Source organism: Chrysochloris asiatica, unplaced genomic scaffold, assembly GCF_000296735.1.
Source record: "Chrysochloris asiatica unplaced genomic scaffold, ChrAsi1.0 scaffold00045, whole genome shotgun sequence".
NCBI classification, from domain to species: Eukaryota; Metazoa; Chordata; class Mammalia; order Afrosoricida; family Chrysochloridae; genus Chrysochloris; species Chrysochloris asiatica.
This window is the reverse complement of record NW_006408563.1, coordinates 1,488,866-1,501,919: the sequence shown is the minus strand read 5'-3', so window position 1 is coordinate 1,501,919 and position 13,054 is coordinate 1,488,866. Positions and strand designations below refer to the sequence as shown.

The window sequence follows — 13,054 nt, the reverse complement described above, 5'->3', positions numbered from 1 at the left end:
TGCTATGAGTTGGAACCGACTTGACACTGAGTCAGAATTGACTTGGGGGTACTTAGCAACAATTACTTCCACTGTCTTTTCTGGAAAGAGATTCATCTTTCCTTCCTTCAAATGATCTCACTTCCCATCCGTGCTACGTTCTCTTGAGATCAAATTCCCAATGCAATAACTTTATAGAGTCAAATTTCTGGCTTTTACATCAAAGAATAAGGTCCTTAGAGATGGAGAATGAAATAGAGTGTCTAGTACAGTGGGTGTTACGTAGAATCAGGCTGCTAATCTCAAGGTCAGCAGTTCGAAACTACCAGTGGTTCCATGGGAGAAAGATGAGGCATTCTGCTCCCGTCAAGATTTACAGCCTTGGAAACCCTGTGTAGGGTCACTATGAGTCGGAACCGACTCCATGGTACTTTACAATGTTGAAAAACCATTAATTTCATATTTTGTTCTTTCTCCTTCATTCTTATTTTAAGATATTTACTTATTTTGTGACTATCCATTATCCATTAAAAGGACATCTAGAATAGGCATCCCACAAAGCCTATATTTATTACCATCTCTAATGATCAAATAAATGTGCCTGCTGCTTATAAACCAAGTTTAAGCCATTCTACCCAATACATGTTTTTGAAGATTTATCTGCATAAGTGTTAAGAGCTGGCAATTTGTTAAATTCTCATGTGGTGAAGCGCTAAGATTTTCCTGAACCATACATTTCTCCCATCAATGTTTCCCACCACCTCAGTTCACATCTCTTCTTTTCTAACTCCTTCTCTTAAACTTGAATATTCTACACCCAAATGATCACACTCTCCTATTTCTCCACTTTAGGAACCGAACAATTTAACTCTAATTTTTCCCATTCTATAATCTGAGTTCAATGAGTTTCTGCCTCAACACATGGATAAACTTCATTAGTGGCCATGTGTCTCAGCATATTAAAGGCTCTTTAATGTCTTTAAATTGACCCATTTCAATTGCTATTGTATAAATTCAAAGAATTCTTATCTATGGCTTTGAAGAGCTTGAAAGTGGTCCATGGGACTCCACACTGAGGTATTTAATTTTATCCTGCTGATATGCCTGACCTTAAATTAAGGCTTCTATTTATATAAACCAGTGTATCACCACATTGGAATCCCTTAAAAAGAAGAACAACATCAATAAACACCCTGTCCATAAAGAAAAGAAGGATGTTTTTATCTTTGAATCTTTCATACTGCCTCTGATGACTGATACAAAGCCCAGCTCTTATTTAATGCCTGGTCTTCTTCTAGCACTCTTTTTCTCAATGGTCCTTAGCTTTCCACTTGGCTGGTCACTCTATGTCACAGTGGCTGCCATCTATGGGTACTTAATACCTGTGTGTGGAATGACAACAAAGAGAGTAAATATAAATAAGATGATCTATTGAATAGGATGCAAGCTTGAGGGACAGGAGTTGGGGTTGTTTGTTGCCTTCCAGTGGATTTAGACTCTTGGAAATTCCATGTGTACAGAGTGGTAGTGCACCATTAAGATTTTCAAGGCTTCAACTTTTTGGACTCCTAGTGTGGCACTGTAGGATCAGCACTGGACTGGGAACCACACACAACGTCAGCAGTTCAAACCCTTCAGCTGCTCTTCAGAAATTCTATACATTGTTGCTATAAATCAGAACTGACTCCATGGCACTTAACAGCAACCTTTTGTAAGAAGCCCAGTGGCACAGTGGTTAAGCGTTCAACTGCTAACCGCAAAGTCAGTGTTTCAGACCCAAAAGCTGCTCAGTGAGACAGATATGGCAGTCTGCTTTTGTAGAGATTACAGTCTTGGAAACCACATGAGGCAATTTTCCTTTATCCTATAAGGAGCTCTGGTAGCTTAGTGGTTATGAATTGGGCTGTTAATCTCACGACCAGCAGTTCGAAACTACCAGCTGTTCCATGGGAGAAAGATGAGGCTTTCTGCTCCCATAAAGATTTACAACCTCAGAAACTCTATACAGGGTCACTATTAGTCGGAACCGATTCCACAGCACATAACAACACAGAGTCACTATGGAGTTCTGGTGTGGCACTGTAGGATAACTGGACTACTAACCAGAGGGCTGGTGGTTGAAACCTGACAATCACTTCTCAGAAACTCTACACAGGTTTGCTATGAGTCAGAAGGAGCTCTGGTGTTGCTGCTGCTCTTGTTAAGCGCCGTTGAGTTGGTTCTGACTCATAGAGACTCTGTATAGGGTTTCCAAGGAGCAGCTGGTGAGTTTGAATAGCCGACCTTGCAGTTCAAACCAACCTTGTAGTCCAATGTTTATCCTACAATGCCACAGTGGTTATGAATTGGGCAGCTAACTGCTAGGTTAACAGTTCAAATCTACAGCTGCTCCTGTAAAGATTTTCAGCCTCAGGTTGTCATGAATCAAACTGACTCAGTAGCACACAACCACCCCCACCTCAGTTTCCCAGGTAAACGAATGATTTTTGGAGTCTTGGTGTGGCGCTGTAAGATAAGCACTGGGCTGCTAACCACAAGGTTGGTGGTTCAAACCCACCTCGCTCCTCAGAAACTATATAGATTCGCTATAAGTCAGAACTAACTTGATGGTACGAACAACAGCAGCAAGTCAGAGACAACAAAACTTAACAACAACATAGGGTTGCTATAAGTCAGAACTGAATAAACAACACTGGGAGAACTCTGGGGAAGCAAAACACTAGGCCTGTCTCCCCAGGCACCTCTGGGTGAGTTCAAGCCACCAACCTTTCCACTAATAGTACAGAACTGAACCGTTTCCACCTTTTGCACCTTTCAACTTATCTAAGGGACTCGCTGAAGGAGAGACAATATGGGGCTGATTTTAATAATGCTATTGGTGCAGCGCTGCGGGATACAGCACTGGAGCACAAGGCCAGTTTGAAACACAAGGTGAGTGGTTCAATCTCACCAGTCGCTCCTCGGAAACCCTTAACAGGGTCGCTATGAGTTAGAACTGACATGACTGCACTTACCAATAACAACAACATTATGCTTATTAAGCCAAATTTTTTTTTTTTTTTACCTTCACAGTTGAAGAGTGACAAAAGTTAATGCTCTGTTGCCATGAACTAAGAAAGGCAAGCATTATTATTGTTGTTGATATTCCCGAGGAACAACTGGTGAGCTTTAACCACTGACCTCATGGTTCAAACTGGCCTTGCAATCCAGTGCATTAACCCACAGCGCCGCACCAGGACTCTAATAACCATGATTATTGCTGTTGTTAAGTGCTGTCAAGTCGGTTCCGACCCATAGTGAGCTTTTATAGGCTTTCCCAGGAGTGGCTGGCTGGTGAGCTTGAACCATCGACCCTGTGTTTCAAACCAACTTTGTAGTCCAGAGCATTTAGTGACAGCACCACACCAGGACTCCGATAACCATAGTAAGTCAAATAAAATAATGACCAAGTAAAAGAAATTGCTGTCAAGTTGAATTCCAAGTTATAGCAACCCTAAAGAAGAGAGTAGAACTGCCCCATAGGTTTTCCAAGCTTGTCATTTTTAAGGAAGCGGATTGCTACATCTTTCTCCCACAAGGTGACTGGTGGGTTTGAACTGTCACTGTACCAACAAGGCTTCTTAATGACCGTGATGGTGTTGTTGTTAAGTGCTGTGGAGTCAGTTCTAACTCAAAGAGACTGTATATAAGGTTTCTGAGGAGCAACTGGTGGGTTTGAACTGCCGACTTTGTGATTAGCAGTCCAGTGCTGGTTCTACAGTGCCACACCAGGACTCCTTGACAGTAGTAGTTAAGACAGTAACAATTCCAACCCTGGGAACCATTTCTTTGTTATTTCCTGTACCGGTGTGTAGTTACTTATTAAGGAGGACCCTCCCAACTCTTACCAATTCAGAAGATACCTAAAAGTACTTTTTATTATGCCAAACTTTAATTTAAACTCTAAGTTTCTTATTTCCTAAGAGGTTATTAGGAAAATATCCATTTGACTGTTTTGGGTTTTTTCCCCTGCAATAGCATAAAAGTTACAAGTGTGAACTGGTACAATACTGCTCTAGTTCAAATCTAGGCACATCCACCTACTAACTATGTGATGCTACACAAGTTACCTGGTCTCTCTAGATATCACTTTCCTCCACTGCAAAATAAGGTTAATACCTATGTCTTTGGGTTATTATGAGGACTAAAAGGCTTAATATTTGTAAAAAACTTAAAACAATGCCTAGCACACAGCACTATTTCAGACTTCAAGTAACTTTCATTATGTGTACAGAGTAGTAAGCACTATCATCTACCTCTTAAAGCGACACACCTGTTTTTCTATCTGTGATATACTTTTAGTCAGCTTTTCAATCGAAGATTAAACGTCTCCAGAATCCTGATTAAATTTAAGAGATTGGGTCACTCTTATGCAATATCCTTGTTGTGGTTAGTTGCAACTGTCCAGCTGATGCAGACCCCAAGTGTGCAGAACAGAACTGTGCCACAGGGTTTTCAAGGCTGACACCTTTCAGGAAAAGAGAGTGTCAGGTCATACCTCTGAAACACCGCTAGGTGAGTCTGAATTGCCAAACTTTTGGTCAGTAATACAACACTTACAAGTCCTGTGGCTCCGCAGGATAATGCACTGAACTGCAAAGTCGGCTTGAATTTCAAGTCTGGCAGTTCAAACCCACAAGCCGCTCCTCAGAAACCCTATAGAGGGTCGCTATGAGTCCAAACTGGCACGAAGACATGTAACAATAACAATAACATAGCACTTAACCATCTGTGCTACCTAAGGACTCCTCTGATTCATAAAGATTCTCCAAAGCAAACGCAAAATACTAAGGTAAGTCGCATGTCTGTTTTACCTTTCCACTAGAAAAGTACTGCTTTACAAACTCCAGTGTGAAATCTAGAATGTTCTATCACCACTCATGTCTACAGAGAGTCCTACAAATGGCACATAAGAGGAAATGGCTTTTTCATATCTGTCACCACGTGACCAACAGTGAGAGACTGAACTACCAGCCTTCCTCCTGACTTGGTCTATATGCCTCACTCCTAATAGTATATAAACGTGGGCATGCTTTAACGTGGGTTTCCTCATTTGAAAATCTGTTCACTTCATAACACAAAGCAATGTTTGAAGCACAGGTTTTTCTTGCTTCTCAAAAGTGAGTAATAGATGTGGGAAATAAGTCATTACTTTCCCTTTTTGCATAAAAACATAAATGTTTAACAAATAGATTTTTCTGGAAATGAGAATAAAGTGACATTTTTCTAAAAAAATTGGAAGCGAGGAATTCTCTTGCACCAATGGAGAGGTAACTTCACTGACTTCAGGAAGATGAGTAAAACTAAGATCACAATGGTCGAAATATTGAGAAAGAAGCAAAATAAATTATATAAATATCAGAAAACATAGTCAGGGAGGAAGGCCTGTAATGGGCTGGCTGCTAAAGGACATTTTTCTGCTCATGTCAGCACTAAGTGCTCTTGCGATGCATAAACCATATGTCCATATTCATATACTGCCTTTCACTAAAGTCCTTCCACTTTAATAACATTGCCTTTGTCCGTTTTCTTGCCTCCTCTTCTTCCATTCCCAGCTTGGCTCCGCCATCCCTAACTTCACCTCCTTGGGCAACCAGGATTTATGCCCTAACTACCAACTTGAACATCTGCTAACTTAAAAAAAGAAAGAAAAGAAAGGAAGAAATCACCTCATTGCCAAACATCCTCCAGGGCAAAAAAGTTTGAAGGATTCAGCATCCTCAAAAAACAGCTACAGAAGGGGGGAAAAATGCATATCTTTTCCAGCTCAGTAAATTCTATCTATATGATTAAATGAATAACAGGTTTAAAATTCCTCCATGCAAGCAAATTGCTGTATGTGTAGAAGATGGGTGAACCATGCATTTCATTTTACTTTAGTTTTGCAAGTGTGTGTCCCCTTTTAAATCTATTATCATATAGAACAGATAGACCATATATATAACTCTGAAGAACAAAATGTCAACATTTCTCTTCTTTCTCTTGAGATGGTTTTCTTGTTCTTTCTTTCCCATCCCACAACCTCATCATAAATGAAAGATGAGGGAATCTTTTCACTGAATTAAAGTGTTAAAATACCTTACTTGAATCTAAGCAGAGTCATTTATCCTTTCTATTTTTTAAAACATTCATCTCAACATTGGATTATCAGCTCTCTCCATTTCTCTTGCTTATATCAGCAGACTCTTCCAGCCAGAATTCCCATTGCCATATACCTTTGCCCTGAAGCTTTTACGAGTCCATTTCCTTTATATGTTTGCACTTAATTTGATGCCATCCTTCATGTTTTTTTCATTATTCTTAGTTCATCCACACCACATAAATTATCACCTTTGTTTTCAGTTCCCCAGGTGACCCATTCACACCAATTCCAAATAAATACTCCGATTCTCATCCATTTATTCCAAATTAATTCATATTCCCTCTCCCCATCCTCCATCCTCACTGCTATCTCCCTCTTGTCTGTATCTCTTTCTCATACCACCTGCGTTTCCTGCCATTCTTGTGTCTGAAGAAGGTTTTGCAGGGAAATGTTTGTGATGGATGCAAGACAACCACTTCCTTCTGCTGTATCTCACTGCCAGAAAGCCAGGCTCTATATCAACCCCAGCTTCAATGGACCAATGCATGCATGTCCAGTTTCAACCTCCACTGGTGGCCACGAGCATTACATGTCCATTGGTAAGATGTGGAACGGGGCAGCTTTTTGCTGTTTGGTGATATTTAATTTTGCCTTACTAGCTTACAAAAAAAAAAAAAAAAATTTTTTTTTTCGATCAGCATCACCTAATCATTAGCAACAACAGCAAGAGCTACAACTAATCTTACTATTATATTTATCTTTCTTTCTCTACCGAGTAATTTACATGGATTTCCTCACTTAATCTTCAAATCAATCTCAGAGGTAAGTACACTTATCTCTTTTACAAATGAGGACACGGAAACTCAGAGGAGATAAGTACTTTATCCAAGTCTGCTTCGTGATAGAGCCAGGACTCAACCCCAAGTCCATCTGATTGAAGATCCTGCTCTGAACCATTCTGTTAATGTTGTCTTTCTAATAATGTATGGTGCCTTCAAGAGTAAATCCCCCACTGGGAGGAGTCTTTGCACTTCAGTGGGACCATAAGGCAAGTGGCTGCAGGTGCTGGGTGATCTAATGAGGTCTGCCTTGGTAATCACTCCAAGAAGATAATGTTCAAAAAACAAAGCACCAAATAATGTATCTATCACAACAGCCACCCTCTGACATCTCTGTTGGGAAAAAAACAAAAAAGAAGAGAATTCTCTGGCTCCCCTAAAGAGAATCTCTGCAGTACCAGAACTGTACAGTGTCTTTATTGAGCAGCACACAGCCTGTCTCAACATCATAACCACGAGGTCCACAACCCCAACAGAGTTCAACAGCTTTGCTTCATCCCACTTTCCTGGTTACTGTTGGGGAGCAGGAGATGAGCCATGCACTGAAGCCTGGGAGCACTACCATGTTTTGTCATTGCCCATCAATGTTAGAAACAAAGGAAAAGAAATAAAAATAACTTCCAGGGCATTATCACAGAGGAAAAAGTTAAAAAGAACAGGAAGTGTTAGCTCTGGTGTTTATGGAGAAAACAACTCAAATCCACATTCTGAGAGGAAACTATGAACAGGACTTTGTGCCTGAGACTTAAAAGTACAAAGATGACTATCCATGGACTGACCAAGAGCCACATGGGAAATTCAGTTCGGAATAGAAGAATGCATGCCTAAATCCTGTGTTGGCAAGGAAGCATGTCAAGTGTTCTCCTCCCGTACGAATAACTTTGAGGTTTAACATACTCATTTCTTTAGCTATGTACTATGCACTCTTACTTAGGAATGTTCTTCTGTATCATACAATGCCATTTCATGGGACTCCAGAACATTATAGCTGAAAGGGACCTTAAGAGTCATAATGACAGATGGGGGAAATGAGGCCTAGTGAGAAAAGGACACGCTCAAGGCCGCAGAGCTAGTTAGCCAAATCTGTGGCTGTCAAGTTGATTCCAACTATGGTAACCTCAAGTGTCACAGAGTAAAACTGATTCATAGGGTTTTCTTGGTTGTCATTTTTACAGAAGCAGATCGCCAGACCTTTTCTTCTGCAGAGTCACTAGGTGAGTTTGCACTATCAACATTAAGGTTAGTAGTTGAACACTTAATTATCTGAGATATGTAGTGATCTAGAGCTCAGGTTTTTCTGATTTTCCAGCCCCACCACAAACACCAGCAAGACATACAGTGAGTCTAGAAATGACCTCTCACCAGACACTTCTAGCTCTTTCTCTCAAAAACGCGCTTATTCTAGTAATCACTTCCTTTGGACTGTTCCCTATTCAGTTTGTAATATGCAAGCAGGAAAAAAAGTGTATATGTATACGTACACATAATACAGATAATACACTCTGGGGGCTCATTTAGAACCACCAGTAATGGTAGTTGGTCATTATTGCTAGGATGGATTCCTGGTATGGTGCTGTAGGATCAGCAAGGGACCAGAAACCACAAGGTCAGCAGTTTAAACCCACCAGCTGCTCCTAGAAAACCCTACACAGGGTTGCTATGAGTCAGAATCGACTCAATGGCACTTAACAACAACACTAGGCTAATACCACCAAGAGGAAGAACATGCCGTCACTAAGCTTCAAACTCAGATCAGAGAGCAAAGAACCGTTTCAAAGAAATGTCCAGTCTCCTTCTTTCCCGTGCCAACCCCACTCTTCAAATTTATCTCATTGCTCAAAAGATCAACATGATTCCTTGGAGTTCCCACAGAAGCCTTGAGTAAAATACACAGGCCCCCATCCCTCCCCTCCCCGCTCTTACCACACACACAGCAATGTAATCACTTTAGCAACTTCTCAGTAACAAGCTCATTAAAAAGCAATTCTGCCATCTCTCCATAAAGCACGCGCCAGAGAACAATGCAAAAGAGGAGATGTCAATTAATTATACAATGATCACATCTAATGAACTCTGAAACCCTCCTGCTGTTGGTGACTTTGATGAAAAATCAGGGATGCTGGGAAGAGCTAAGGGACGCCCTAGCTACCTTGTTTAACTGTGAAATCTTTCTAATGTACCACCTTAAAGAGTCCAGTGTTGATCAAAACTGCAGAACTTCATTCATAAAACCATGAGAAGTATCAGGAAAGTGATAAGTCTACGCATCACGTGTGGCGGTGACTCACCATCAGACCCCCTTTCCGTCATCTACATTTGATTCTGCACAGTGATTGGCACTACCTCTGAAGGTATCTCTTAACCAGCAAGTGACAAACCCATGTCCTGAGCTCAGGGCACCTTGAGATCTTAAGGTAACGAGTGAGTTATTCTGTATCCTCCTACGCTTTGACCCTCAGGGACCTCCTGCCTCTCTATCACATTCTAGTCAACATGGATGTCACTTCTCAGAACAAAGAGAAGTTAAACGAGAAAAAAGAAGAAACCACGTGCGGCCAACTTGTACCACTACCTGTGTGAGTCCTCTGGTGGGCCTTTAAGTGGGAGCTTTTTGTATAAACTTTCCGGCACCCGTTAAACTGACAGCGGTGAACCCTCTTCTTGTTTTCGGGGCATGCCTCAGCCCCTACCCCTCCTTGTTCACTGTCGCTCTGTCCACTCTTAACTGCCCCAGCTGCCGCCACGGTTGCTGCTGTGGCTGCCACCCCTCCCACCTTCACTGAGCTGAGTGCAGCCTTCTTGGCCACCAGTTTCAACGTCACTGTGCCATCCACGGCTGAGAGAGTCTGTGAGGTTTTGACCAGATGACGGCTGAGCTCAGGGGACGATGGGGGCGTTAATGAGGTCACTGCGTTGAGCTGGGCCTGGTTGACGGCTGTGTAGCTGTCTAGAGAAGAGCTGGTTGGCTGCAGGCTGAGGCAGGTCTCAGATAGTAACTTGTCCCGAGAGAGCAAAATGTCCACTGCTGAGCTCTTCTCGCAGATGGTGGCTTCCACGGGCAGCAGCAGGGGATCTAAGCGCCGGAAACTCTCCTCGATGCATGGAGGAGGAGAAGCATGGAGGAAACAGTCCAAGTCCTCACCAAAGGTCTCTGAGATCCTCCTGGGCTCCGTCTGTAGGTAGCGTTCCAATTCAAGGCATGTCTGCAGAGGGGAAGGAGGAAGGGAGAGAAACAACTATCAGAGGCAAAGCACACCATGAGATCACATGTTGACTAGTAGATGACGCAGATACACCAAGAATGGTTTCAAGACCGGTCCCAGACAGGCCTCTTGTTAAGAAAGTCTGACCTTGTTTACACTGTAAATACTTCTGGAGGGTTGTTAAGGATTACATTATCTGACTTCTTTGTAAAGTAGAGACCAACAGAAAACAAGGGAAACCCTCAGTGAGATGCATTGACAGAGAGACTCAACGACAAACCAAAACACCACCGATCATGAAGAGGGAACAAATCTACATAGCACTTTCTTCTTGTTATAGGTAAGTTCACCAACAGCATATGATTTTCATTAGTAGAACTGAAGGAGCACTAGAGACCCAGAAAAAGCATCTCACACCAGCAGGATCTCAGATAATATTAAGTGAGGAAATGATGACTTAGTAAGATTCTCCAAGTATCCCTAAGCAAGAAGCAAAAGAGGTTTTTATACCTGAAGTAGACAAGATTTCTCATAGTCCAATTTCATCTTTCAAAATATATGTGAGTAAGTCACAAATTAGCCAATTTTCCAATTTTCTCTGAAGGGCAAAACCATGTCCACTCAAACTAAGAGGTAACCTCAGTCACAGCCAATAGTAAGCCGTGCCTGGGGCACAGATTCCTTAACCAGCAAGCAAGGACACTGTTCTAAAGAATGCCTATTAGAAAAGCTTTTATGTGCAAGACATAACCTCTGTTGATTGCAGCAAGTTATTAAAAATACAATTGCTACATGTTTTGTGGCAAAGGGCATGAATCCTATTACAATGGTTTATGTCTCCGAGCATCTGATAACAAGTTCAAACACAGTCATTTGACCTGTTAAACATACAGCCCAATAGATCTCAGCACAAATTGTTCACCTGGTAAAGCAATAGAAGAGAAACCAAGAGTTTCAACAAATCTTTACACACAGTATTCATGTCCCTGTAAGACGGCAGAAGTGCTTTAGTGACAAAAGGTAGATACTTAAGAATATATTTTGTTTTATCCTAGAAGCTTTCCTCAGTTAAAAATCCTGCTATCCTGAATCTTGTATAAAATTATGCTGCGAACTTGCACCATCAGCTCAATTTGCTCTGTATCCTGGGTTTCAACAAAGAAATACCGACAGCAAATTTAAAATTTGACTAGCTCCTAATTTACTGCCTCCGTAAAGCCTCTATGTTTTCAACAAGTGTTCTGACTCTCGGCTTTTATTCTGTTAACAATATTTTTTAATGATATACCAAGTGATGTTGTATCTGTCAAAGATTTTATTTTGGTGACATTTCAAAAGACTGGTATTTAAGCAGCCTTCTGGTAAATTCTGCATTATTGAATAAGAAAACCAGATTATAACTGAGTCACCTTTGGTCCTCACTGTTGATTTGTAATGGGATGTACTAATGAAGGGTTCCAGTCTTCATTGAACATTCACATCATAGTGTTCATTCAACTAATGTGTTCACAGCGAGGTGCAAGGATCCACAGGTGTCAGAAGGAGGGCATAGAGTGAGAGTTCCATGTAATGAAAGGGAGAACGATAAACACAGCTAAAAATGATATGGATTTAGCAGACAACATGATTCAATCTAAAGAGAAAATGGGTTGTTATATCCTGAGTGGCATGAGCAGACAATGAAGTCCATCCTCTATATTATAGGGCAAGGAGCACTGGTGGTCTTGTGGGTTACATGTTGGACCGCTAACTGCAAAATCAGCAGTTCAAATCTACCAGCCACTCCACAGGAGAAAGATGAAACTTTCTGCTCCCGTAAAGATTTACAGCCTCGGAAATCCTATATAGACAGGGTCACTCTGAGTCAGAATCTACGTGAAGGCACACAGAAACAGCCGCATATTATATAGCCTTCATCAATGAGAGCTTATTGAAAAACAAAAAAAAGTAAGTTTTGATTCCATTATACTTATTTACTAAATAATAGTCCTGGTTCAGTAGCTTCCTACCACTTTATATTAGAAACCAATACTAGCACATGCTTCAGTCCTAGAAATCTACATCTCCTCTCCCTTTTTGTGAATTCCACAGTTCAAAATGGTTCCTTTTCCTTTTCCATCTCATTGCTAGCAATGATCACTTACTTCTCTCCAGTTTTGAAACCTTCAGTACGAGCACCACTGGGTTCACCTCTGAACGCTAAGATTCTACTTTTGCCTGATGCAACTGGAGGAATCCCAGGGATATTTGTAAAGCCTTGAACAGAAACTACCCTCTGAAATTACCTTATAACTAAATAGCAAGTAAGTCCATAAAGTAATGAGTACCATGCTCTTTAAAAAACCCATCTAGATGAGACCAAATGGTCAACAAATGCTCTTAAGCATAAAGGAGAAGACGGGGTGGGGGAGTTGGGAGACTAGATCAATGTGGAAAGAACTAGAGTGGAAATGCTCAGACTATTGAGATAATGTGAACAACAAGACCAATATCACTGAACAATATGTGTTGTTGTTGTTGTTGTCAAGTGCCGTCAAGTTGGTTCCGACCCATAGTGACGCTGGATAGGGTTTCCAAGGAGCAGCTGGTGAGCTTGAACCACCAACCTTGTAGTTCAAATGGCTTTGCAGGCTGGCACATTAACTCACAGTGGGGTTCTGTTGTACTGTGTACTCTTCCACCAAAAATACAATACAATATGCATATAAAAAAGATCCTACTCGTGAAACCGCTGTTGAGCCTCCACTTCCCTTTATAAACTATTGCCTATCAAGCACAGTTGTATCATCAGCATATCGCAGGTTGTTAATGAGTCTTCCACCAATCCTGATGCCATGTTTTTCTTCATAGAACCCAGCTTCTCGTATTATTTGCTCAGCATACAAATTGAACAAGTATGGTGAAAGAACACA

At 41.3% G+C, this 13,054-nt stretch overlaps 1 protein-coding gene across 1 annotated transcript in view; it reads right to left on the bottom strand.

Annotated features, from left to right (window-relative positions):
* KLF7 (Kruppel-like factor 7 (ubiquitous)) overlaps positions 1-13,054 on the bottom strand; it is a 123,688-nt gene that overhangs the window by 51,602 nt on the left and 59,032 nt on the right. Inside the window, exon 2 of the mRNA XM_006861940.1 lies at positions 9,512-10,142. Coding sequence (XP_006862002.1) covers positions 9,512-10,142 — 631 coding nt within the window. The remainder of the gene's footprint in view (positions 1-9,511; positions 10,143-13,054) is intronic.